The sequence below is a fragment of the Ictalurus furcatus genome, chromosome 1, assembly GCF_023375685.1.
Source record: "Ictalurus furcatus strain D&B chromosome 1, Billie_1.0, whole genome shotgun sequence".
NCBI lineage: Eukaryota > Metazoa > Chordata > Actinopteri > Siluriformes > Ictaluridae > Ictalurus > Ictalurus furcatus.
This window is the reverse complement of record NC_071255.1, coordinates 7096693-7117355: the sequence shown is the minus strand read 5'-3', so window position 1 is coordinate 7117355 and position 20663 is coordinate 7096693. Positions and strand designations below refer to the sequence as shown.

At 38.6% G+C, this 20663-nt stretch overlaps 1 protein-coding gene across 5 annotated transcripts; it reads left to right on the top strand.

Moving 5' to 3' along the window:
• The first annotated feature begins 4188 nt into the window (after positions 1-4188).
• Positions 4189-19888, top strand: LOC128606356 (uncharacterized). 5 transcript variants are annotated; one of them, XM_053622435.1, is made up of 10 exons: positions 4193-4286; positions 5356-5945; positions 6102-6626; positions 9181-12854; positions 13315-13543; positions 13666-13845; positions 13936-14025; positions 15126-15327; positions 15415-15622; positions 16871-19888. In XM_053622435.1, exons 2-10 carry the CDS (start codon positions 5417-5419, stop codon positions 18074-18076), a joined length of 6843 nt encoding a protein of 2280 aa, XP_053478410.1. In that variant the 5' UTR covers positions 4193-4286; positions 5356-5416; the 3' UTR covers positions 18077-19888. The 5 variants fall into 5 exon arrangements, with proteins under 5 accessions (XP_053478402.1, XP_053478385.1, XP_053478410.1 ...); XM_053622427.1 differs by having other exon boundaries at positions 4189-4319; positions 13666-14025; XM_053622410.1 differs by having other exon boundaries at positions 4191-4286; positions 13666-14025.
• The last annotated feature ends 775 nt before the right edge of the window (positions 19889-20663 follow it).

Sequence of the window (20663 nt, the reverse complement as noted above, 5' to 3'; positions counted from 1 at the left end):
GTCTGACTCGTCCTGTTTCTTTCTCATTCCATCTCAGTGAGTGTTTCCTTGCCAATATTACCTCTGGCTTGCTTATTATGTAGTTAAATTTACACCCATATTTCTGTAAAGCTCTTATTAAAATACTATGCTAATAAAGATGACTTGAAATTGAATTAAGTGAAGCAGGAGCTTTTTTGAGGCAGATGGCCCAAAAAAAGAGCCGTATTCAGTAACATCTCAATAAGTAGATACCATGTAATGTACTGCTATCACTATCACTCACTATCATTGACCGTAGTCTGTAAAATTAAAGGTACCAGTTTAGTTTACAATTGCATTGTAAACTAGGCACTGCTAAACAACAAATTTTCTTTAGTAAACTCAGTTTGGCTGTTTTGAAGATTCAGCAAATGGCCAAAAGTTTGTGGACACCTGATCATCACACCCAAATGTGGGCCTTCCCCATACTTTTGCCACAAAGATAAAAGCACACAATTGTCTAGAATTCCTTTGTATGCGATAGATAGATAGGTAGATAGATAGATAGATAGATAGATAGAAAGTATTTGAACAACAAGGCCAATTCTATTGTTTTTGCTATACATTGAAGCCATTGGGTTTGAGATCAAAAGTTGAACATGAGACGATAGATCAGAATCAGATATCAGACATCAGAATTTCTTGATATTTACATCTATATGTGATAAGCAACTTAAAATAGGGCACCTTTGATGGCAGAACACCCAATTTTTAGTTGAGCAAACGTATAGGATCAGACAATCTTAAAGTAAACTATAGTAAACAACACTTAATAATTGGTTGCATATCCCGTGCTTGCAATACCTGCATTGAGCTGGTGACCCACTGACATCACCAAACCATTGAATTTTTCTTTTGTGTTGCTTTTCCAGGCTTGTACCACAGCTTCTTTGAGTTGTTGTTTGTTTTGGAGGATTTCTCTCTTCAGTCTCCTACTCAGGAGGTGCTCTTGCATTCTCAATTGGGCTAAGGTCTGGTGATTGACTTGGCCAGTCTAAAACCTTCTACATTTCCCCATGATGAAGTCCTTTGTTGTGCTTGCAGTGTGTTTTGGATCATAGTCTTGCTGCATGATGAAGTTCCTCCCAATTAGATTGGATGCATTTCTCTGTAAATTGAAAGACATTTTTCTGTAGACTTCTGTATTAATTCTGCTTCTACCATCATGAGTTACATCATCAATAAAGATTAGTGAGTCTGTTCCAGAAGCAGCCATGCAAGCCCAAGCCATGTCACTACCTCCACCATGCATGACTGATGATCTTCTATGTTTTGAATCATGATCTCCTTTCTTTATGAACACTTTGGCCTTTCAGCCACATTGGTAAAGGTTAATCTTAGCTCCAGAACTTTTGTGGCTCATCTCTGTATATCTTTGTGAATTCCATTCTGACTTTCTGATTCATACTGCTGATGAGTGGTTTGCATCTTGTGGTCTGGCCTCTATATTTACGCACTTGAAGTCTTTATCAAATGGTGGATTGTGATGCGTTCACCCTGTGAAGGTTGTTGGTAACATCAGTAACTTTTGTTTATGAGTTTTTCTTCACAGCTCTCACAATGTTTCTGTCATCAACTGCTGTCATTTTCCTTGGCCAACCTGTTTGATGTCTGGTTGTTAGTACACCAGTGGTTTCTTTCTTTTTCAGGACACAGTCCTACGTGTTTATTTATGAGGGCCTAAATAACAATTGTGGTGAAGTCCTCACCAACTTATATATAAGTACACCCTTCCTACTTTCACAATCATCAAGAGAATAATTACCCACTAGGTGTTACTAATGAAATGTACAAGATTAGTTAATCAACAAGAAGTGTGATCCCAATAAAGTAGCTCCGGTGTGAGTCTACATCAGCCATGACCTCAGAGAAGCAATTGTTGCTGCTCATCAATCTGAGAACGATTATTTACAAGACCCTTCAAGACAGTTGCCAATCTTCCAAGGAGTGGGCAACCCAGCAAATTCAGTCCAAGGTCATATCGTTTAATACCCAAAGATATAAAGAAAAGCCCAAGAGCTACCATCATATGACCTGCAGGCCTCTGTAAGCACATTAAATGTTTATGAATGGTTATGTAATCAGGATACAAAAAAACTGGTAACTGTAATCTGTTACAGCAAAGTAATCAGATTACAGGTACATTTTGTAAAAAATGGAATACTATCAGGATTACATTTTTTTCTCATTTATAACCAAAGAAATTAATCTTTTGACATAACACAATACAGACAGTGGCTTGATTATAGTTCTGGTTCTCTCTTGCCAGTCATGTCTCACAAGGGCAACCTCCATGCGCAAATTTAATTTGGTAGAAATTAACACAAATTGTTCTCTGAAATGCTTTTGTGGTGTAACGTTACCTGCATCAGAGAGAGTGATCTTCTTTTAATTTATTTTTTATTAAAGCAAATCCAAACATTGAACATATTTTTAAGCTCTAAAATAAACTCTAAATAAAAGTATTTAGATCATATTGCTTTTCTCTTGAATTTATTTACATATGTGACCTTGAAGTAATCCAAAAATAATCAGATTACATTACTTTCATATTGTGATACTTGGATTACGTTACTGATTAAAATCTTTTATGAAGTAATTTGTAACTGTAACGGATTACATTTTTAAAATAACCCTCCCAACCCTGACAATAACTTATGAATAGATTATTATTCATTTATAATAATCAATCTGCTGTTTAACAGCACTGGACTCTTATTTTGAAAGGGGTTGCAGAAGAAGAAGAAATCATGTCGGTTGACCAATAAGGGACATTTAGAAATTTATCCTCAGCCACTCATCCAAATCAATAATCAACCCATATGGTTTATTTATTCCTAATAATGATTAAATGATGAATCAAGCCAAAATCTGGTTTGTTCTATTATAGACACAAAAAGATAGAAAAAAAAGCATTTCCCATTTTTTTTGTAAGTTTCAATTTAATGCAAGAAACGAAGGGTTAAAATGTACACAGACCCCCAGTGCAGCCCAGAGCAGGATAAAACACTTCCCTAAGATGAGTGAATGAACTGCATGAATTTACTGCAGTTCCATAATAAACAAACAACAGGCTAAAATGAGCTAAATTAAGGTAACTCTTTCTCACTTTTGGTTTCTCAACCATCTGAACACTCAGCTTTGTTTGGAGCAAAAGGCAAGAGAGACATTGTTTTTACTTTTCATGGTATCAAAATGACTTTGGGGTGGCATGGTGGTGCAGCGGGTGGCGTTGCTGCCTCACAGCTACAGAGTTCGATCTTTAGCACGGGTGACTGTCTGTGTGTTTCTGTGCATGTTCATGTCTGTGTAGGTTTCCTCCGGTTTCTCTGGTTTCCTTCCACCTCCCAAAAAACATGCCAGTATTTGGTATTGGCTAAGATTAACTGCCCCTGGGTGTGTGCACGTGCCCTGCGCATGGACTGCTGTCCCATCCAGGCTGTATTCCTATATATAAAGGGTGCACGGTGGCTTACTGGTTAGCATGTTTACCTCACACCACCATGGTTGGAGGTTCAATTACCACTACTGCCCTGTGTGTGCGGAGTTTGCATGTTCTGCGTGGGGTGCTGTGGGGGTTTCCTCCGGGTACTCCCTCAGTCCAAAGACATGCATGGTAGGCTGATTGGTGTGTGAATGTGTACGCGATTGTGCCCTGTGATGGATTGGTACCCTGTCCAGGCTGCACCCTGCCTTGTCCATCATGCCTCCTGGGATAGGCTCCCGGTTCCCTGTGACCCTGAATGACAAGCAGTATAGAAAATGTATGTGTGTGTATATATATATATATATATATATATATATATATATATATATATATATATATATATATAGTCATTTTTCACCATGAAAAGTAAAAACATGATATGTCCTAAGGATGCTGTGTTACTGGACAAAAAATGACTGTCTAAATGCAAAAATCATTCATTCATACATGAGGCTGGCTCTAACCATTTTCCCCAAACAAAGCTAAGTCTGAATCAGGACTTATCCCCCTTTTCTGGTGGTGTTGAGATGGTAGCAGGATAAACAAACTGCATTTGTATGTTCTATCTTCACAGGATAAACAAAATGAATACAATGAAAAAAAAATTCCTTTAGAAGCTTAATTACTGGACATAAATGAACAGAAAACAGCACGATTGAGTGCCTCTGCAAAAGGACTACAATGTCCAAGAGTAACTGCTGCGTCCCACGTGACGTCACACACTCCGGATTCATATTGATGAGGTAGTGACTGGTGATGCAAAGAAGAAACAATGCAGGTAGGCTGAATGCGCCGACAGAACAGCATTTTGGTAGCCTTTTGCGCATTAAAGTGCCTGTAATGAACATACTCTATCGTCGTTGCATAGTATGCGTGTGTTTTTGGTGAAGTGTATCAGTAGGGTTAATTTAGCGTTATAAGACTAAATAAAACAGAGGTAGCCTAGCCTCAGCTTCAGCTAACTATGGGCGAGTCGATGAAGCGTCGGCTTTGCTAGCGCTAAGCAGTTATTAGACGAAATAATTTTTTATTAGTTTTTTAAGTATTCACACCGTTATGGTGCAATTAAATGTTGTAGTAGAGTATATTCTGACTGAATATAGCCACCGTGCACATATCCTGCATGCCTACATTGTTTGTATATATGTCTGTATACTACTGTTCCTATATCAGTCACTATTCCTTCCCTGTCTATTGTTTGTATATATGTCTGTATACCACTGTTTCTATATCAGTCACTATTCCTTCCCTGTCTATTGTTTGTTTATATGTCTGTATACCACTGTTCCTATATCAGTCACGATTCCTTCCCTGTCTATTGTTTGTATACATGTCTGTATACCACTGTTCCTGTATCAGTCACTATTCCTTCCCTGTCTATTGTTTGTATATATGTCTGCATACCACTGTTTCTATATCAGTCACTATTCCTTCCCTGTCTATTGTTTGTATATATGTCTGTATACCACTGTTTCTATATCAGTCACTATTCCTTCCCTGTCTATTGTTTGTATATATGTCTGTATACCACTGTTCCTATATCAGTCACTATTCCTTCCCTGTCTATTGTTTGTATATATGTCTGTATACCACTGTTTCTATATCAGTCACTATTCCTTCCCTGTCTATTGTTTGTATATATGTCTGTATACCACTGTTTCTATATCAGTCACTATTCCTTCCCTGTCTATTGTTTGTATATATGTCTGTATACCACTGTTCCTATATCAGTCACGATTCCTTCCCTGTCTATTGTTTGTATACATGTCTGTATACTACTGTTCCTATATCAGTCTTATTAAATGTTCCAGATTTAAACGTTTGCGAATTTGTTGTGTGCATTTCAGGAGTGTTAACTACATCTTCGTTAAGTCTTCGTGAACCGGATTCCTTCTGGAGCTGAGGATCATGGAGTTTGCCAGTCAGTCAGTCAGTGATCTGTTTCTTGCTAAAGAAAATATGTCTCTAGCTTTAACGCAGATGGCTCCTGCAGAAACAGCATTAGATCACACAGTACAGGACATCACAGCACAGATCATTGGCCTGGGAGAGGGGAAACTGGACCTTTATGTCCCATCAGAAGCAATAATTGAACCGATATCCCCAGCGGAGGACGTGCCAGAAGACAGTGCACTTGCAGCTTCAACGTATGAAGCTGCTGAAGATGAAATGACAAGTTATCCGGTTCAGTCAAATCATTCTTCAGATCCAGGTGTGCCAAATGAGATGATCGCAGTCAGCAGTTCGGTATCAGACTCAAATCCCAGTGACGCGTGTGAAGTGTCCCTTGGAGACTTGGCATCTAACCCTACAGCTCCTGGAGAGACAGGAATCTCTAAAGAGGATACAAGTGTCAGAAAGTTCATCCCACCAAAGAAGGACAGAATGGACCCACTAAAAATGGACATGTCCAAGCCTACAGTGATCCCCCTCACCTGTAAGTTTACCTGATATTTGTTGTTGTTGATTACTGTGTGAGAAATGCTTTAGCTTTTAAGTATTGTCATATTTTCTTTTTTTTTCTCTACTTGTATTGAAAACGACTTGAACTTGCAGTATGCTGAGAAGTTATTAGTTTATGATCCACTTGCAGCATCTCAGCTCTCACTGCAATGTCTGGAGTGCCACATTATCTTCAGTGACGACAAGAGCAAGCAACGTCATCTCAAAATGAACCACCCTACTGAGTATGAGCAGTGCATGCTTGGAGATGCGCTGTTTGCGTGCTATGTGTGTGATCGTCATTTTACCTGCTCTACAGAGCTCATGGCACACCAGCGCGCTCACACAGAGAAGCAGCCCTTCAAGTGCCCCATTTGTGGAGATGCCTTCAGCCGATCGTCTGAGCTTACAAGCCATAAGAAGGTACACTATAGCAAGCAAGGTTATACCTGCTCAGACTGCAGCAAGCTCTTCAAAACCCTTACACTGCTTAAGTACCACCAGCGTGTACACACTGGGGAAAGGCCATATGTTTGCATACATAAAGAGTGTGGCAAGAGATTTACCATGCCCAAAGCTCTCCAGAAGCACCTGGATGCACATGAAAAGGAGGCAACAGAAGGTTTAGAAAACTTGACAAACGCCACAAGCAAAACAAAGAAAAAGAGGAGCAAGTGTAAGTATTACTGTGTCTCTACCAGTTATAGTCAGTACCGTTATTTAGTATGGTACATTCACAATGTTTTCCTACTGTAGGAACTTTCCGTGGACATACAGCATAGCATAAGATTTACTGACATGAAGCTGCATCATACTGTTGTTTTGCATTGGGTGAAAATGTATATTAGAATGCATTCACATGTAAACCATCCCTCTTAGTGATCCTAAAATTCATGATAATTGCTTTGTCTACATATAGTTCATATCTGGAGTCTGGTTTGGTAGTTGATTGAGGGGATATATTTCTCTCTAGATGATAATATAACCTTTATATTTTGGTACGATTTAAGCAGCTTAGCAGCTGGTAATGACAGATGATTTGTCCTCGTGGCATCATATCTTTTCTTTCTGCCTTCTATATAGATTGCTGCAGGGATGATGTATTTTTGTAGGCCAGCCCGGAAGTTAGCTTCAGCTTGGCCCCCTAGTCAAAAATCCAATACGATTTTTCCACTGGCTTTTAGAAAATAAGCTCTGTGACCAAGAAAGGTTTATGATTTTCGTACACATTTTGTTCATTAAGTTAATCTTCACAAATGAATACAGCTTTTATGAATTTTGAAACCTAATACATTTGCCAGATGTAAAAAGCTAAAGTTTGGCTATAAATGAACTACACCATGGTCACATGACTTCAATGTCACCACTGGGCGGCTGTGGCTCAGGAGCGGGTTGTCCACTAATCGTAGGGATGGCGGTTCGATTCCCAGCCCACATGACTCCACATGCCGAAGTGTCCTTGGGCAAGACACTGAACCCCAAGTTGCTCTAGATGGCAAGTTAGTGCCTTGCATGGCAGCTCTGCTACCATTTGTGTGTGTGTGTGTGAGAATGGGTGAATGAGACACAGTGTAAAGCACTTTGTAGAAATGCTAAGGTTAAAAAACAAAGTGTTTTTATTCGGACCATTTACCGCTAAGTTATTCCATAACTGTGGGGCTTTTGTAAGAGAAACTCTGCCCACTGCTGTAGCCTTCTATAGCCGCGTTTCCACCGAAATTACCCGGAACAATTAGTCCCAGGAATTTTTTTTCAAGGGACCATTTGGTTCCTCCAGACCATTTGTATCTACAAACTGATGATGATCAGACAAATAAGACCTGAGCCAGGAGAGGGTCGTTCCCTTAACTCCAGCAACGTTTTCTACTCTTATCAAGGACAATAGTATGATCAGTGGTATCAAAAGCTGCACGACGGTCAAGCAATATAAGCAAGGAGGCACAACCCTGATCAGAGGCCAGTAGTAGGTCATTTACTACTTTAACCAGCGCTGTCTCTGTCCTATGATGAGGCCTAAATCCTGACTGATACATTTCATGAATGTTATTCGTATGTAGGTCCGAGCATAGCAGCTGTGCTACAACCTTTTCTAAGATCTTGGAGATAAAGGGCAGGTTTGGTATTGGCGTATAGCTGGACAACTGACAGGAGTCAAGGTCAGGTTTTTTTTTTAATTAGAGGTTTGATAACTGCTAGTTTGAAAGATCTAGGTAGCCAGTGCTAAGGGAAAAATTGATTATAAACATACAACAAGCCTTCCACTCATGCAGCCAGTGTCTACATCTCTTGGAAGTTGAGGATAGGCATCCTGTATGTGCTCACTGCCCTGGAATTGACCATCTGAAGGATGCTGTGTCTGACCCAAGACAATGTGTGACTTACATGAAAAAGAAAAAAAGTACAGTTCGCAGTGTCACCGATGAGAATGTAGTGCCCTGGTCTGGGGGGAGGTGTTTCTAACAAAAGATGCCATGTTCCAAGTTGTTTAACACATCTGGATATAAATATCAAGAAATGAAAGCTGATATTCTGCTCCATTGTATCATATATTTTGATCTCAAACCCAAATGTCTTCAGTGTATAGCAAAAACAAAAGCATTGGCCTTGCCTTTCCAGTACTTTCGGAGGGGACCGCATTTGCATGTTAATATTTACTAAACCAGTGAAAGATAATGCAGAAACGAATGCTCCTTATGAGAGGTGGGCCATCAACGAGGGTAAGGTGAACAGTATTCTAGGAAGTGATTGCTGCATGGCAGCAGTATTTATTGCAAATAATGTCATACTTCACAAGGAGGTATCCAGGTGTTACACTCTGCCCCTGCCAGTTATCCATGGTTCATAGAATCATGTTCATTGAATTGCCTCCATCTGTTAAAATAGGTGATTCTTGGCCAAGCTTACTGATGAAATGTACCAGCCTTTCTAGAAAATGCATGCAAAGCTAGCAGTGTTGTGTACTAATATATAACAAATGTTTTTACTTGGTTAGTTGTCACTTGGTTTGTCTCACTGTTGTTCTATACATTTTACATGCTTTTTTTGTTTGTTGGTATCAAAGCAGTCCAGTCGTATAAATTCACTGTAAAATGTTTAAAGACTATTTTAAGGGCTTATCAATGGCGTGGCGGAAACTTTCTCCATGCAAAATGCATTCCTTGGGAATGTATATGGTTTGTCATGATTAACAAGATATTTATTTAGACAATTTTTTTTTTTTATTGTTCCAGGTACATCCTCTAGGAAATATGCATGCTCACAATGTAATGAATCTTTCAAGACAGCCAAATCACAGCTGCACCACATTAAGGCAAAGCACTCACAGTGCTCAACCATTACACCATCCAACAGTGCTGTGGCAGCAGGAAGCCCATGTGTTACAACTCTGACTGAAGTAGTTCAACTGCCTCTACCACACGTGGAAGCGTTTGGACAGGCAGCCCAGCAAATAGGCCCACTTGGAGTTGAACAGATTAAAAGACTAATAGAGAAAATGGGAAATGTCCAAAAAGTAAATCAGCTGGTCATTCTTGGAATTGATCAGTTACCTTTGCAGGCACAAAGCGCTGGTATGCAACAGCCACAGAGCCTTATACAACCGTTGCACTTTGATTTCACACAGCCAACAGTTCAACAAACTGAACTTCAGCAGGCAGGGGACAAGAAAGGACACGAAGGAACAGCACCAACTGGAACTGAGCAAGACACATTATTAGAATCTTTAGAGGTTGAGGTTGCTGTTGAACAAAAGAAATCTGCGGCCCACGTTGAGACAACTATTTCTGCAGCATGTCCAGAGAAACAGGCGACAGTTATTGAATCAGACATGACAGGAGAACAGGTAAATGAGGTTCAGTATGAATTTCTTCCTGAAATTACTGAAAAGGACATTTCACCTCCTCAGTTGGAGGCCAGTCATCAGCATATGCTTATAACAGAGGAGCAGCACATTCAAGATGCAGTAGATGTCAAAACTTCAGAAACAGTGAACGATTCATCTTTGACTTATTTAACTGATTTTGAGAGTAGAGTAACAAGCGAGAAGGAACTTGTGATCAAGCCAACAGACATCACAGTGCAGGAGAAGACAAACACAGATACAGAGCCAAGTCAAAAGGACTTTGAAGCTGCAGGTTCATCAATAGAACCCGAGACCCAAACTGAGCAGGGGAACGTAGTTAACCCTGATATGACCAACACACATGCAGATCCTCTAAATCAAAAGGCTTCCGAGGCACTAGGTTCATTAGTAGAATCTGAGCCACAAACTGTGCAGGGGAATCCAGATAAACCTGATGAGACCATTGCCAATGCAGAGTCCCGATGTCAAAAGGCAACGGAGGCAACAGATTCATTAGAAGAAGCTCAGCCAAAAGCTGAGCAGAATAATCCTAACCTTCAGAGGAGTCAAGAGATTGAAGCTCAGTTAGACCAAGAGCATTTAAAGGAAATTCTCTCATCAGAGGATTCAATATTACAGATGAATAAACCCTCTCTTGGCAATGTACAACGCAATCAAGAAAGGTCTCCCTTGGAGCAGGCACCCTGTAGTGAGTCCAGTGTACAGCAAAGCAGAGTGGAACCAGAAGACCAGACTCTTTTGGAAGAAGAAAAACATTACATTAAGAAGGTACTGCCAATAAAGAAGAAAAGTTCTAAAAAGCGGGTGATCCGTAAGTCTCAGTACTTGGAAGTTCAGGATGAAGTTGCAAAAAGTACATTACCCATAACACCTAATCAGAAAATTAGCACTGTATCAAAGACACCAAAAAAACAAGAGAAGGCAACAAAACATTTTGGACCTAAACAAAATAAGAAAAAATATTCAAAGCCAAAACTGTTACATATATCCAAAAACAGTCTATATAAAGATCAGCAAGACATTGATCCAGGAAATGTGCCTGTTTTGTCGCACAGTGAGATTGAAAAGTTGAAACAGAAACATAAAAAAGGGAAGAAAGCTGAAAAGTCTTCTGGGCTCATCCAGGCCCTTAATCTCCCCTGTGAAAAAAAAGTAATGAAGGTGTCGGAACAAGCACATCGAGGGAAACCTCAGAAAAGAAAGTTTGAAAACCAGAGAGATTTGGTAAAGAAAGGGAAGTCTACCCAGGAGACCCAGCAAGATGAAACCCCTGTGCCAAAGAAGAAAAAGTCAGGCAAAATTTCTGAGGCAGCTTCCCAAAAGAAAGCAAAGAGCAACATCACAGTGAATAAAGTAAATAAGAAAAGCCACAAGATCACAAAACAAAGGGAGAAAGATAAAAATGTATCAGAGACCCCAATCATGGATCAAATAAAGCAACAGGCCTTGCTTTTGCTGAAAGGTCATAAGCAACCACAGCTGAAGGTTCATAAGTTGGATGCTAAGACCACAGGATTAGACCACCAACTAATAAGTAAATGTCAAACCAAAGAAATTTATGGTCATGAGACTACAGAGCCAGAAAAGGAAGGGATACAAAATAAATCACTGCAAACACCCAGGCAAAAGAAAAAAAAAGCAAAAACAGTCGGAAAGAAATCCAAAGTAGATACAAAGCAATCTTCTCATTTGCAAACATCTCCTATTAACAGTGACTTCCCTTCTGGTGCAAAACAAAAAGTTGTGAGGAAGCGTAAAGCCCCTGCAAAAATAGATCAGGAAATTGCATTAAGCCCTCCATATTCTCGGCTCATAATTGGCTGCCATGACTGTGGGAAGAGCTTTTCGGAGGTGTCTGCCTTGCAAGAGCACATGGCATCCATGCACTCTGAAAATGGAGCCCTCCAGTCTATTGTACCCTGTGATGTTTCTGAAATGCCCACAGTTAGCCTGCGGCCAAATGAAATAATGCTCACAAATTCAGTCCACTCGAGCAGCTTCGAAATACACGTACCAACAGATTGGGATGTGGAGTCAGAGATGAGAGAGATTGGTTTAGGGGATGAACAAAGGAATGAGCACAGGCTTTCATTCCCTGCCCTCAGTCCTTCCCCGTCTTTTCCAATAACAATAACCTTTGTTGAAGGAGAAGGTAAACTGGATGACACTCCTAATCAAGAGCCTCCACTTGGATATAAAAAGTCAATTGGTAAAAATTCTGCCTGTCACGTTGAAACAAATGAAACTAAGGTAGTAGAACAGGAGAACATAGATGTACATTCACTTCCACCAGACTCCTTGTCTGGGCCACAGGAAAGCATGGCTCTTAAAGAGGCATTGCCATCTAATGTGAGTTTAGTCATGGTTGAGGACCAAAATTATGGAGATTCCCATGTATCAACTAAGTTATCCAGCCTCTCCCAAAGTAACTCTCACAAGGTCTCGGATCCACAGGCAGGGGAAGCAAGTCACAACACAGTCAGTCACAGTCCATCATTTGTTCAGACCCAGCTGCCTACCACTTATAATGCTGGATCTCGCTTAACAGAGCAATCGGAGATTAAGCAAGAGGCAGACGAGATATCCATTCAGACGGTAACGAGCCGACCAAACACTTCTATGACGAGAGGTAAAAGAGGACGAGGAAGCAAGGGTCGGGGAAAGAGACAACTTGGAAAAAGACGTTCTGCTGAAAACAGGCGTACAGAAGAGATGGTGGCCAATGAAGAAGACTGTCAGGTTGTCTTCGAGCTGTATTCACTAACAGGTAACAGTGAGGAAAAGAATGAAGACGTACTCAAAGACAGAAAAGCCATTAATGCCACTGCAACTTCCATGCACTCGGTCTTGAAGGAATCTTCCGAGGTTCAGGAAGTATACGTGTTACCACAACCTGTTACCGCGAGTGCTTCGGAGATGATGACATCAGAAAATGGTTCCCTAACTCAGAAGTCTGGAGAAGATGAAAAGAACAGTAGTTTCTCAAGTAGCTTAAGGAAGGGGAGAATCTCTGTACATCGCCAGAGTGGAATGAGAGGACAGGTAGGTTTCTGTTGAGTATGTAATACAGACTTCTTAATTATTTGTTTGATAATTGTTTAAAGTAAATTAACGTATACAGGAACAACAGCTAATAGGGATCAGCCAGCAGGATTTACAGTTATTGTATACCTTTGCAATACGTGCAAACACCCACAGAAATAATTTTTTCTTTTTAAAGCAAAAATCACAGGAGTCACAAAAAAAAGAGAGTAATACTTTTACAAAATTTGAGTTTTTTTTTTTTTGGTTTGTTTGTTTTTTTTCTAACATTGTTTGATACTAATAATATTGCTTGTGGGTCTAATTCTTTTTAATATATTTGGTGGAGATGTTTCTGTATAAAATTCACACACCACTTTATGCACTTGATGTGCATGATTGCAAACGGTTGAAATGAATCAAGAATTTTTAATTGATTTTTATTCTGAGAATTTTCTTGTTACGTGTGACTTCATTGAAGGGCAATCTACAGTCAGATAGTGGATTAACTTCTGCTGGTACCTCTACTGATGTGAAAATAGAAGCCAGTCCATCGGTTCTCACAGCCCAAGATGTCCAAGCTAATGATGGAGATTTTTTGCAAGGAGTCCAGATGATTTTGGTAAAAGCGGAGGATCAGCCAATTTCAAACGATCCCCACATTGTACAGGAAGCTCAACATATGCAAATTAATCACAATGCATGTCTAGGTAAATATTTTTGTTAAACCAAGCTACATTTAAATATTTTAAACTAATTAATCTAGTGGTTTTGCAAGTTCTTTTTCAGCTGTTGTTTATTTTTGAATACCTTTTCTCATCACACACTAAAGAAAAGCACCTGGACCATTCCACAATTGGAATTTCCTCTGGTTCCCCTACAGTGGGTCAGTCTACTGCCAAGCAGTGTATTTTCTACCCTGTAAAGGAGGAGGAGGGGGAGATGGTGGAGCCTCAAGTTAATATCCAAGGGACCTCAAGTTCAGAAGTTTTGGAAGAGAGGACCGGACCATGTAAGATCAATAATGTTTGGCGTCAATGGGAGTTTGGAAATGAGGTTCTGGATAACATATCACTAATTTGTCCTTTCTACCAATCTGTAGGGGGTGCACCTGGATTAGAGGAGTGTGAGGTCAGGATAGGATGCCCACAAATGGAAATGCACCCTAATTTATACTCCAGCACTGAAGAGGGTAAGTAACAGCAGTTTAGTTTAATTAAACATTTTGCTTTAAGTAAAACTTGTTTTAGGCTTGTGCGATATTGTTTTTTCCCCCTGGTCATGATTTAATAAAAATGAAAAAGTGGTTAAAAAAAAAAAACAATGTAAACATCCAGAACTGATAGGAAAAGACATGAGAACAAGTATTTCCACCATTCTGGTCCAAAGAGAGTACTGTAGGGCAATAATGTTCCAGTAGCTGTGCAATCGGAAACTCTGGATGGTGGATTTTTTTTTTGATGAGTCCGTAGTAGTGAGCCGTAAACGGTTGAAAACAAAACAAAACAAAAAAATATTCTACATTTTCAATATAATCCATTTACAAATTGGTTGTCTAATGTTCACATGGCTTATATTTTTCACTGTTTATGCTGCTGCTTAAAGTGCATGAATGTGTTTGAGTCCTGATTGGCCCAGGAGAGCAAAATCCTCACTGTTAACATCCTCACCATTAACGTTAAATGTAAATGTTAGATTTGACACTTCACTGTAGGCCATTTTTAATCTTTTAAGACCCAAATCTTTAGCCTTTTTTGCTCTTTCAACCAGAAATCAAATGTGCTGTTTTAACCATTTTTAACAATTTTTGGGAGAATGTTTTGGTGGTATTCTTAATAAATATATTTAACTGATGTTTTACATTATAGTTGTGTAATGTTAGCCGAGTCAAACATATATTGATAGATTTTATTTCATATTAATGAAACTCAAAACATTATCAATTTACCTTGACAGAAAGTGAGAGTACCTTGCAAGTTGTCTACTGGAGAGCACATAAAATAGGGGGAAGGGTGGGGCTTCCAGATTCATGTGTCGACTGCTCTTTTGGTGTAGTTTTGAGTAATGACTTATTATTGTACTTTGTTGTTGAATTGCAAAAGTCCTATGCAAATTGTGTAAACGTTGGCAGGTTTGGTGATATAATCAGAGTAAATATCACAGGATGTAATATCGTGGCAGTGTAATATCATTCAATGACAATTACATCAAGATTTGTAAATCACAAAGATTTCACAAGCTTAGTTTATTTATTGTTTGCTTTCTATGAATGTGCAACTATGTCACATGCAGGCAATGTTGGTACGGAGCAACAGAGCACTGAAGACATTTTAGAATTCCTTTCCCAAACATCAGATATGGAGGATTTGGTTAGTGACCCTTCTGATCCGGAAGCTGAAACTCATATTATGTCTTGTTACAATGGTATCTATGCCAATGGAGCAGTGCAACAGTGTGAAATGTCCAGCACTGAGCAGCATGCAAAACCCTCTAAGTAAGTCTTATTGCCATAAATAATTAAATTAGGAAAAGTGCCCACATCTGTCTTACCACATTCTATTGCTCTTTTTTTTCCAAATAGAAATACAGGCTGTCCTGAAGCAGATGACAAACAGGAAGGCAGTAAAGAGCATTGTGAACCCATTGACTACTTCATTCAGTATTTTAGTTGGAATATATGGAAAGATATTGCAACTTGCACAGGGCAAGTGTCAAAATTGCCAAAGCCTGTTACTGAAAAGGAGGTGGCCCAGTTTGTAGGAATCCACATTGCAATGGGAACCCTAAAGGTGAGTAATAACAGTCAGTCAGCTCCATAAATATTGACAAGGTTTTATTTAGGTTTTAGTATATTGGAGGTATATTGGGGAAGTGGCAGCACAGTGGGTAGGATGTTGGACTTCCGATCGGAAGGTCGTGAGTTCAAATACTAGCAACACCAAGCTGCCACTGCTGGTCCCTTGAGCAAGGCCTTTAATCTTTAATTTCTCAGTTCCAATGAATTAGTTATTATTTAAGTCGCTCTGGATAAAGGTGTCTATTTGCATAAATGTAGGTAAAATTAAATAATGTGCAATAATGCATACGTTCAGGATGAACTTGAGAGTATTACATCCAAATCAGGTGAATGGTATAGGAATTACAACACTTTTTTTTTTATATGTAGCCATGCTTCTTTGCCTTGGGTTGCTTTCAAAGTATCCTTTGTGTCATTGTCCATCTGCACTGTGAAGCGCCGTCTTTTTTGAAGCATTTGGCTGAATCTGAGCAGGTGATATAGCCCTATACACTTCAGAATTTATCCTGATGCTTTTGTCAGCAGACACAGTATCAATAAATACCAGAGAACCAGTTCTATTGGCAGTCATACTTGCCCACGCCATAAGATCATGAACAGTCCCTTTACTACTTCATGCACTTCTCTTCACATCATGGTACAAGTTAATAGTTGTCATCTGTCCATAGGATGTAGTTCCAGAACTGTACAGGCCTTTCTATGTGTATTTGGCAAACTCTAATCTAGTCTTCTTGTTTTTGAGGCTTACCTCTTAAAACCAGTTCACCCACTCACAGGCTACTCTAAATTGTCCCTGGGTGTGCATGAGTGTGTGATGTGTGTGCACCATCCAGGGTGTATTCTCTTATGCCAGTTATTTCCAGGATTGGGCTCCTGATCCACTACTACTGAAGACGAATTAACAAATCGTTATTTTATACGATACATTATCATCTTGTGATCTTTCTTTTGCCAAGCCTTTTCTCTTCTTTGTTTTTAGGAGTTTCTGTATTAGGCATATTTTCAATGGGTGAAATGTGTATAAAACAGTTTCCAGTGTCCGATTATGCTAATTAATCTAATTAAGCGAATGGATTTTTACAAAGTGTGCCAGTAATTCTGGAGCTGCCTCTACATAGTTGGATGAAATTGGTATTTAGTCCAAAGTGCAACATTTAAATTAATTGTGTTTTTGAGACTTGAACTTTTATGCTAAATAAGCTGGTCTACATCTTTCTCTTTCTCTCCTATTAACCCTCAGTTTCCAAGTATGAAGTTGTACTGGGATGATTTCACCCGAGTGCCATTGATTGCTGATACCATGTCTGCAGCCATGTTTTCTGAACTTGCATCTAATCTAAGATTGGCCAGTCTTAAAGGGGACGGGCCAAACTGGAACGGACAGGATGCACATAAGGATCAGGATGCAAATAATTGCACAGAAATTTTGGTATCAAAGAAAGATCCCCTATGGAAAGTTCAGGCAATAGTGAACAGAGTTCGAGAAGGGTGTCAAACACTTAAACGAAATGGAAACTGTGGAGTTGACCAGTATCTCCTTCCTTTTCAGAGACACCCAACACACTCATTACATCACACAGTAATGATAAATGCTTCCGGATTGGTCATGGACTTTAGCTTGCGTGTCAGTGACTGTAACAGAGAGGAAATTGTTGAGAAAATGGTTTCTCAAGAAAAAAGTGATGATCAAGGAATGGTATTTCTTTGCAAGCCAGAGCTATCAACACCTTCCATGTTAGAGCATCTCCTAGAGGCAGGAGTGCGCAGTGCTGGCAAGGTTGGTGGTGCTAGGGGGCAAATAGGTGATGAGTTTGTCACTTCTGATGGGAAACTAAAACTGTTCAGATGCCATCATGGCTTTATTTTGTCAGCAGTAACAAAAGACAAGTCCCGCTCGACATCGCTTGTAAGTGGTTTTGAGAAGGCAATCAAAGCTGCAAACCTGAACCGAGATTTGAGAAGCCTTTATCGTACACCATGCACAAGCCCATCACCCAGTGCCTGGCCACAATCTGTACTTTGGGACCTTATTGATCTGGCATTAGTTAATTCTTGGCTACAGTACAAGCAAGATCAAAACCATCTTTCAGAGCTACTATCACTTATGGCATTCCGATTAGAAGTTTCCAAAGCTTTAATTCAATCCAACAATATTGCTGTGCAAGACTCCTCACCACCCCAATATCTTCCACCACCAATACAGCCTGGATCAAATGCATCCACAGGACGTTCGGATGTCTTTGAGACCCCTTTACCTGATGCAGCCACACGATATGATGGTTTGGGCCACTGGCCAGAACAACTTTCCGAGGGTGAAGAGGCTAGGTGTAGATTTGGAGGTTGCGAGCAAATGTCTAGAGTACGTTGTCTCAAATGCTGTGTTTTCCTCTGTATTTCTCGCAATCACAACTGCTTCCTGAAGTTTCACAGTCAAGGAACTACATGAATCTACTAAAATGCTCTGACAATAGGCCAAATTAAACCAATGAGTTTTATATAGTTATTTATCACCATGATTTGTTATTTAGTGTTGACTGATGTGGGTCAGTTTGTCTGGTGTAAGTGATGGTTTGCTCTGTCCTGATTTTGTTAAAAAAAAAAACAAAAAAAAAAACAAGCAAACAAAAACCCTGTCATTTGCTCATCTTGATTGCAATGGTATTGTAATACTCAGTTCTAGGACCCGGTTGAACCCGGTTTCTACTTCTGGGACTGGGACTAAGTGTTGACTGTTTGAAACCTAAAGCACTTTGTTCACAAGCTGTTTTATTGGAATAGTTCAGGGTAACAGGTTATACCTGCTAGTTTGCCATGCTTAATTTGGCCAATTGTGCATCTTTACATCTGTTTAAGCTAAACCCTGACATACTAGGTCAGAATATATAGCCACAGTTTTAAAAACCCTGAACTCACCCCAAGAAACAGTTTTGCACAGTTTATATGTATAAACTAAGTATATAACATCAAATTACATCGTTTACATCGTTTTCTTCCCCCTGCTTTAACTGGTGTAGCCTATGGCTTAGGTGTACATATGTATTTATCATAGGCTAGCGGATTTGTAAGTTATTATTGCCCCCCTGTATCTAATCTTCCACTATTTTAAACTATTTTATATTTTTTTCTCCTGTATTATATATTACACTATTTTTAGCTAAAGAATAATTGTGTACAGTGGATATAAAAAAAAATTGTAAACACCTGTATTAAAACAGCTGTTTTTTGTAATGTAAACAAAGCTAAATCATAAAAGAACATGTTCACCTTTTAGTGTACAAATTACAACCTGTACAGTGCCACTGAACATTAAAGTGACATATTTCAGAGAAAAAAGATTTAAAAAAAAAAAAACAAAAAAAAAAAAACAGAATGATCTAATTGCATGAGTGTGCACACACTTTTATAATTGGGTACACGGCTTTGTTCAGAATGAACATCAAGCTCCTGTGAAATGGTAGTTAGTACACACCTCTCTTAAACTGAAGTAACTCGTATTACTCCAAATAAATCTCAGCTGGTCTTGTAGGATTTAAACTCCCAGTACACTTCTTCTAGTGGGCATTTTAAAAATGTTTGTTTTTTTTTTAGGGAAGTGGATCAAATGTCCTTTCTATTGGAATTTTTACAACACCTTCAGGCGTATAACAAACATGTTTTCTTGACAATAAAAAGTTTACCCGAGAGTTGTTTTATTGAGATACTTTAAGTTAAGTTTTGAAAATATATTTGTAAAAATTTTACTTTGGTGACCTTTAGTCACAGCATTTTTAATGTTACCTTATTTATGTTGGCTTAATGAAGGCAAACCCTTTGCTGTTAGAATTTTCGTGTACACAGTAAATTACTTGAGACAACTGTTCTTTTTTGTTTTTGTTTTTTTGTTTTTTTACACCATATTGCACTGTGTATGCCTTTTAGATCCAAGTCAGAATTCATACACAGGTCCACAATTTGTACAAAAATGTATATATGTAATTGTATAGTATGAACTGTGAACAGATTCAAGTTGTGATTTTTTCAGTATATGGTAGATGTCCATGAACAATGTACAGTTTCAGTTGGGCTTTTAATTTAGAATTGAACTGTCAGTGTTCTGTCTGATTTTAATTTTGTAATTAGGTAATTGCTAAGTAAAAAATGTGTTTGAATGTGCTTTTTTTTTTTTATTGTCTATGCAGTTATAATATAATATGTTGACTGCTATGTTATTTCCTGCAAATATGATGGCGTGTGTAGTATATAAACAATCAGTTCTGAAGCTTGGTGTGTTATGAAAGTGAATCTATTAAGTTATATACTGTACTTTAATGAAATATACTGTCTCTTCCTATGGAATGAATTTGAACTTGTCTGATTTCTTTGACATAAATAATAGAAATGTCTGTGTATTTCAAAAATAAACACATCAATTATTCCTTTGCTATTTAACTAGGTAAAGTACCAGAAACTAAAAATATTGTATAGTAGAAGAGGCATCTGAAGGTAAAGGGAACAGTGTTCTGAAAATATTAAAGTTAATGATGAGCATGTAGTTACCCAAATGTTTGCTAGGAGAATTTGCAATTTATACAAATCATTTCCTAATTCATGTTTGCCAATTCTATTAGTAAGTCAATTGACATGAATTAGTGATATAGCTCCCCAGTCTTATGTTTCATAAATTACAATGAATAATGTATATAATACTGCAGAATTTCTTTTAAAAATAGACATACAAATTAAAGGGATAATCCTATTGATAATAGTGAAAACTGAGTATGATCTGTAAGCAAGTTGTCTAATAAGAGTTGCTGTGGCTGGATAAGACTGTCTTATCATGGGGGCAGAGTGAAAAATGGCCAACATGAAGAGTTTTGGTGTAATGTTTAAACATCCAGCAGTGCAATAACTTCAGGTTTATATCAGGGGTTCTTAAATAATTTTTTTTTTTTTTAGCTGCCCCAAAAAAAACACTTTAGCTTGAAAAAATCTATATCTGCAGAACCTCTTTTGTTTTTATGAGCGTAATAGAACTATTTAAATATCACATTTTA

Excerpts from the sequence above, each read along its gene's own strand:
- LOC128606356 (XM_053622427.1), top strand. The coding sequence starts at position 5,417 with ATGGAGTTTGCCAGTCAGTCAGTCAGTGATCTGTTTCTTGCTAAAGAA. Across the intron at positions 13,544-13,665 it reads TAATCACAATGCATGTCTAG|AAAAGCACCTGGACCATTCC; the intron begins GTAAATATTTTT and ends CACACACTAAAG. Across the intron at positions 14,026-15,125 it reads ATACTCCAGCACTGAAGAGG|GCAATGTTGGTACGGAGCAA; the intron begins GTAAGTAACAGC and ends TGTCACATGCAG.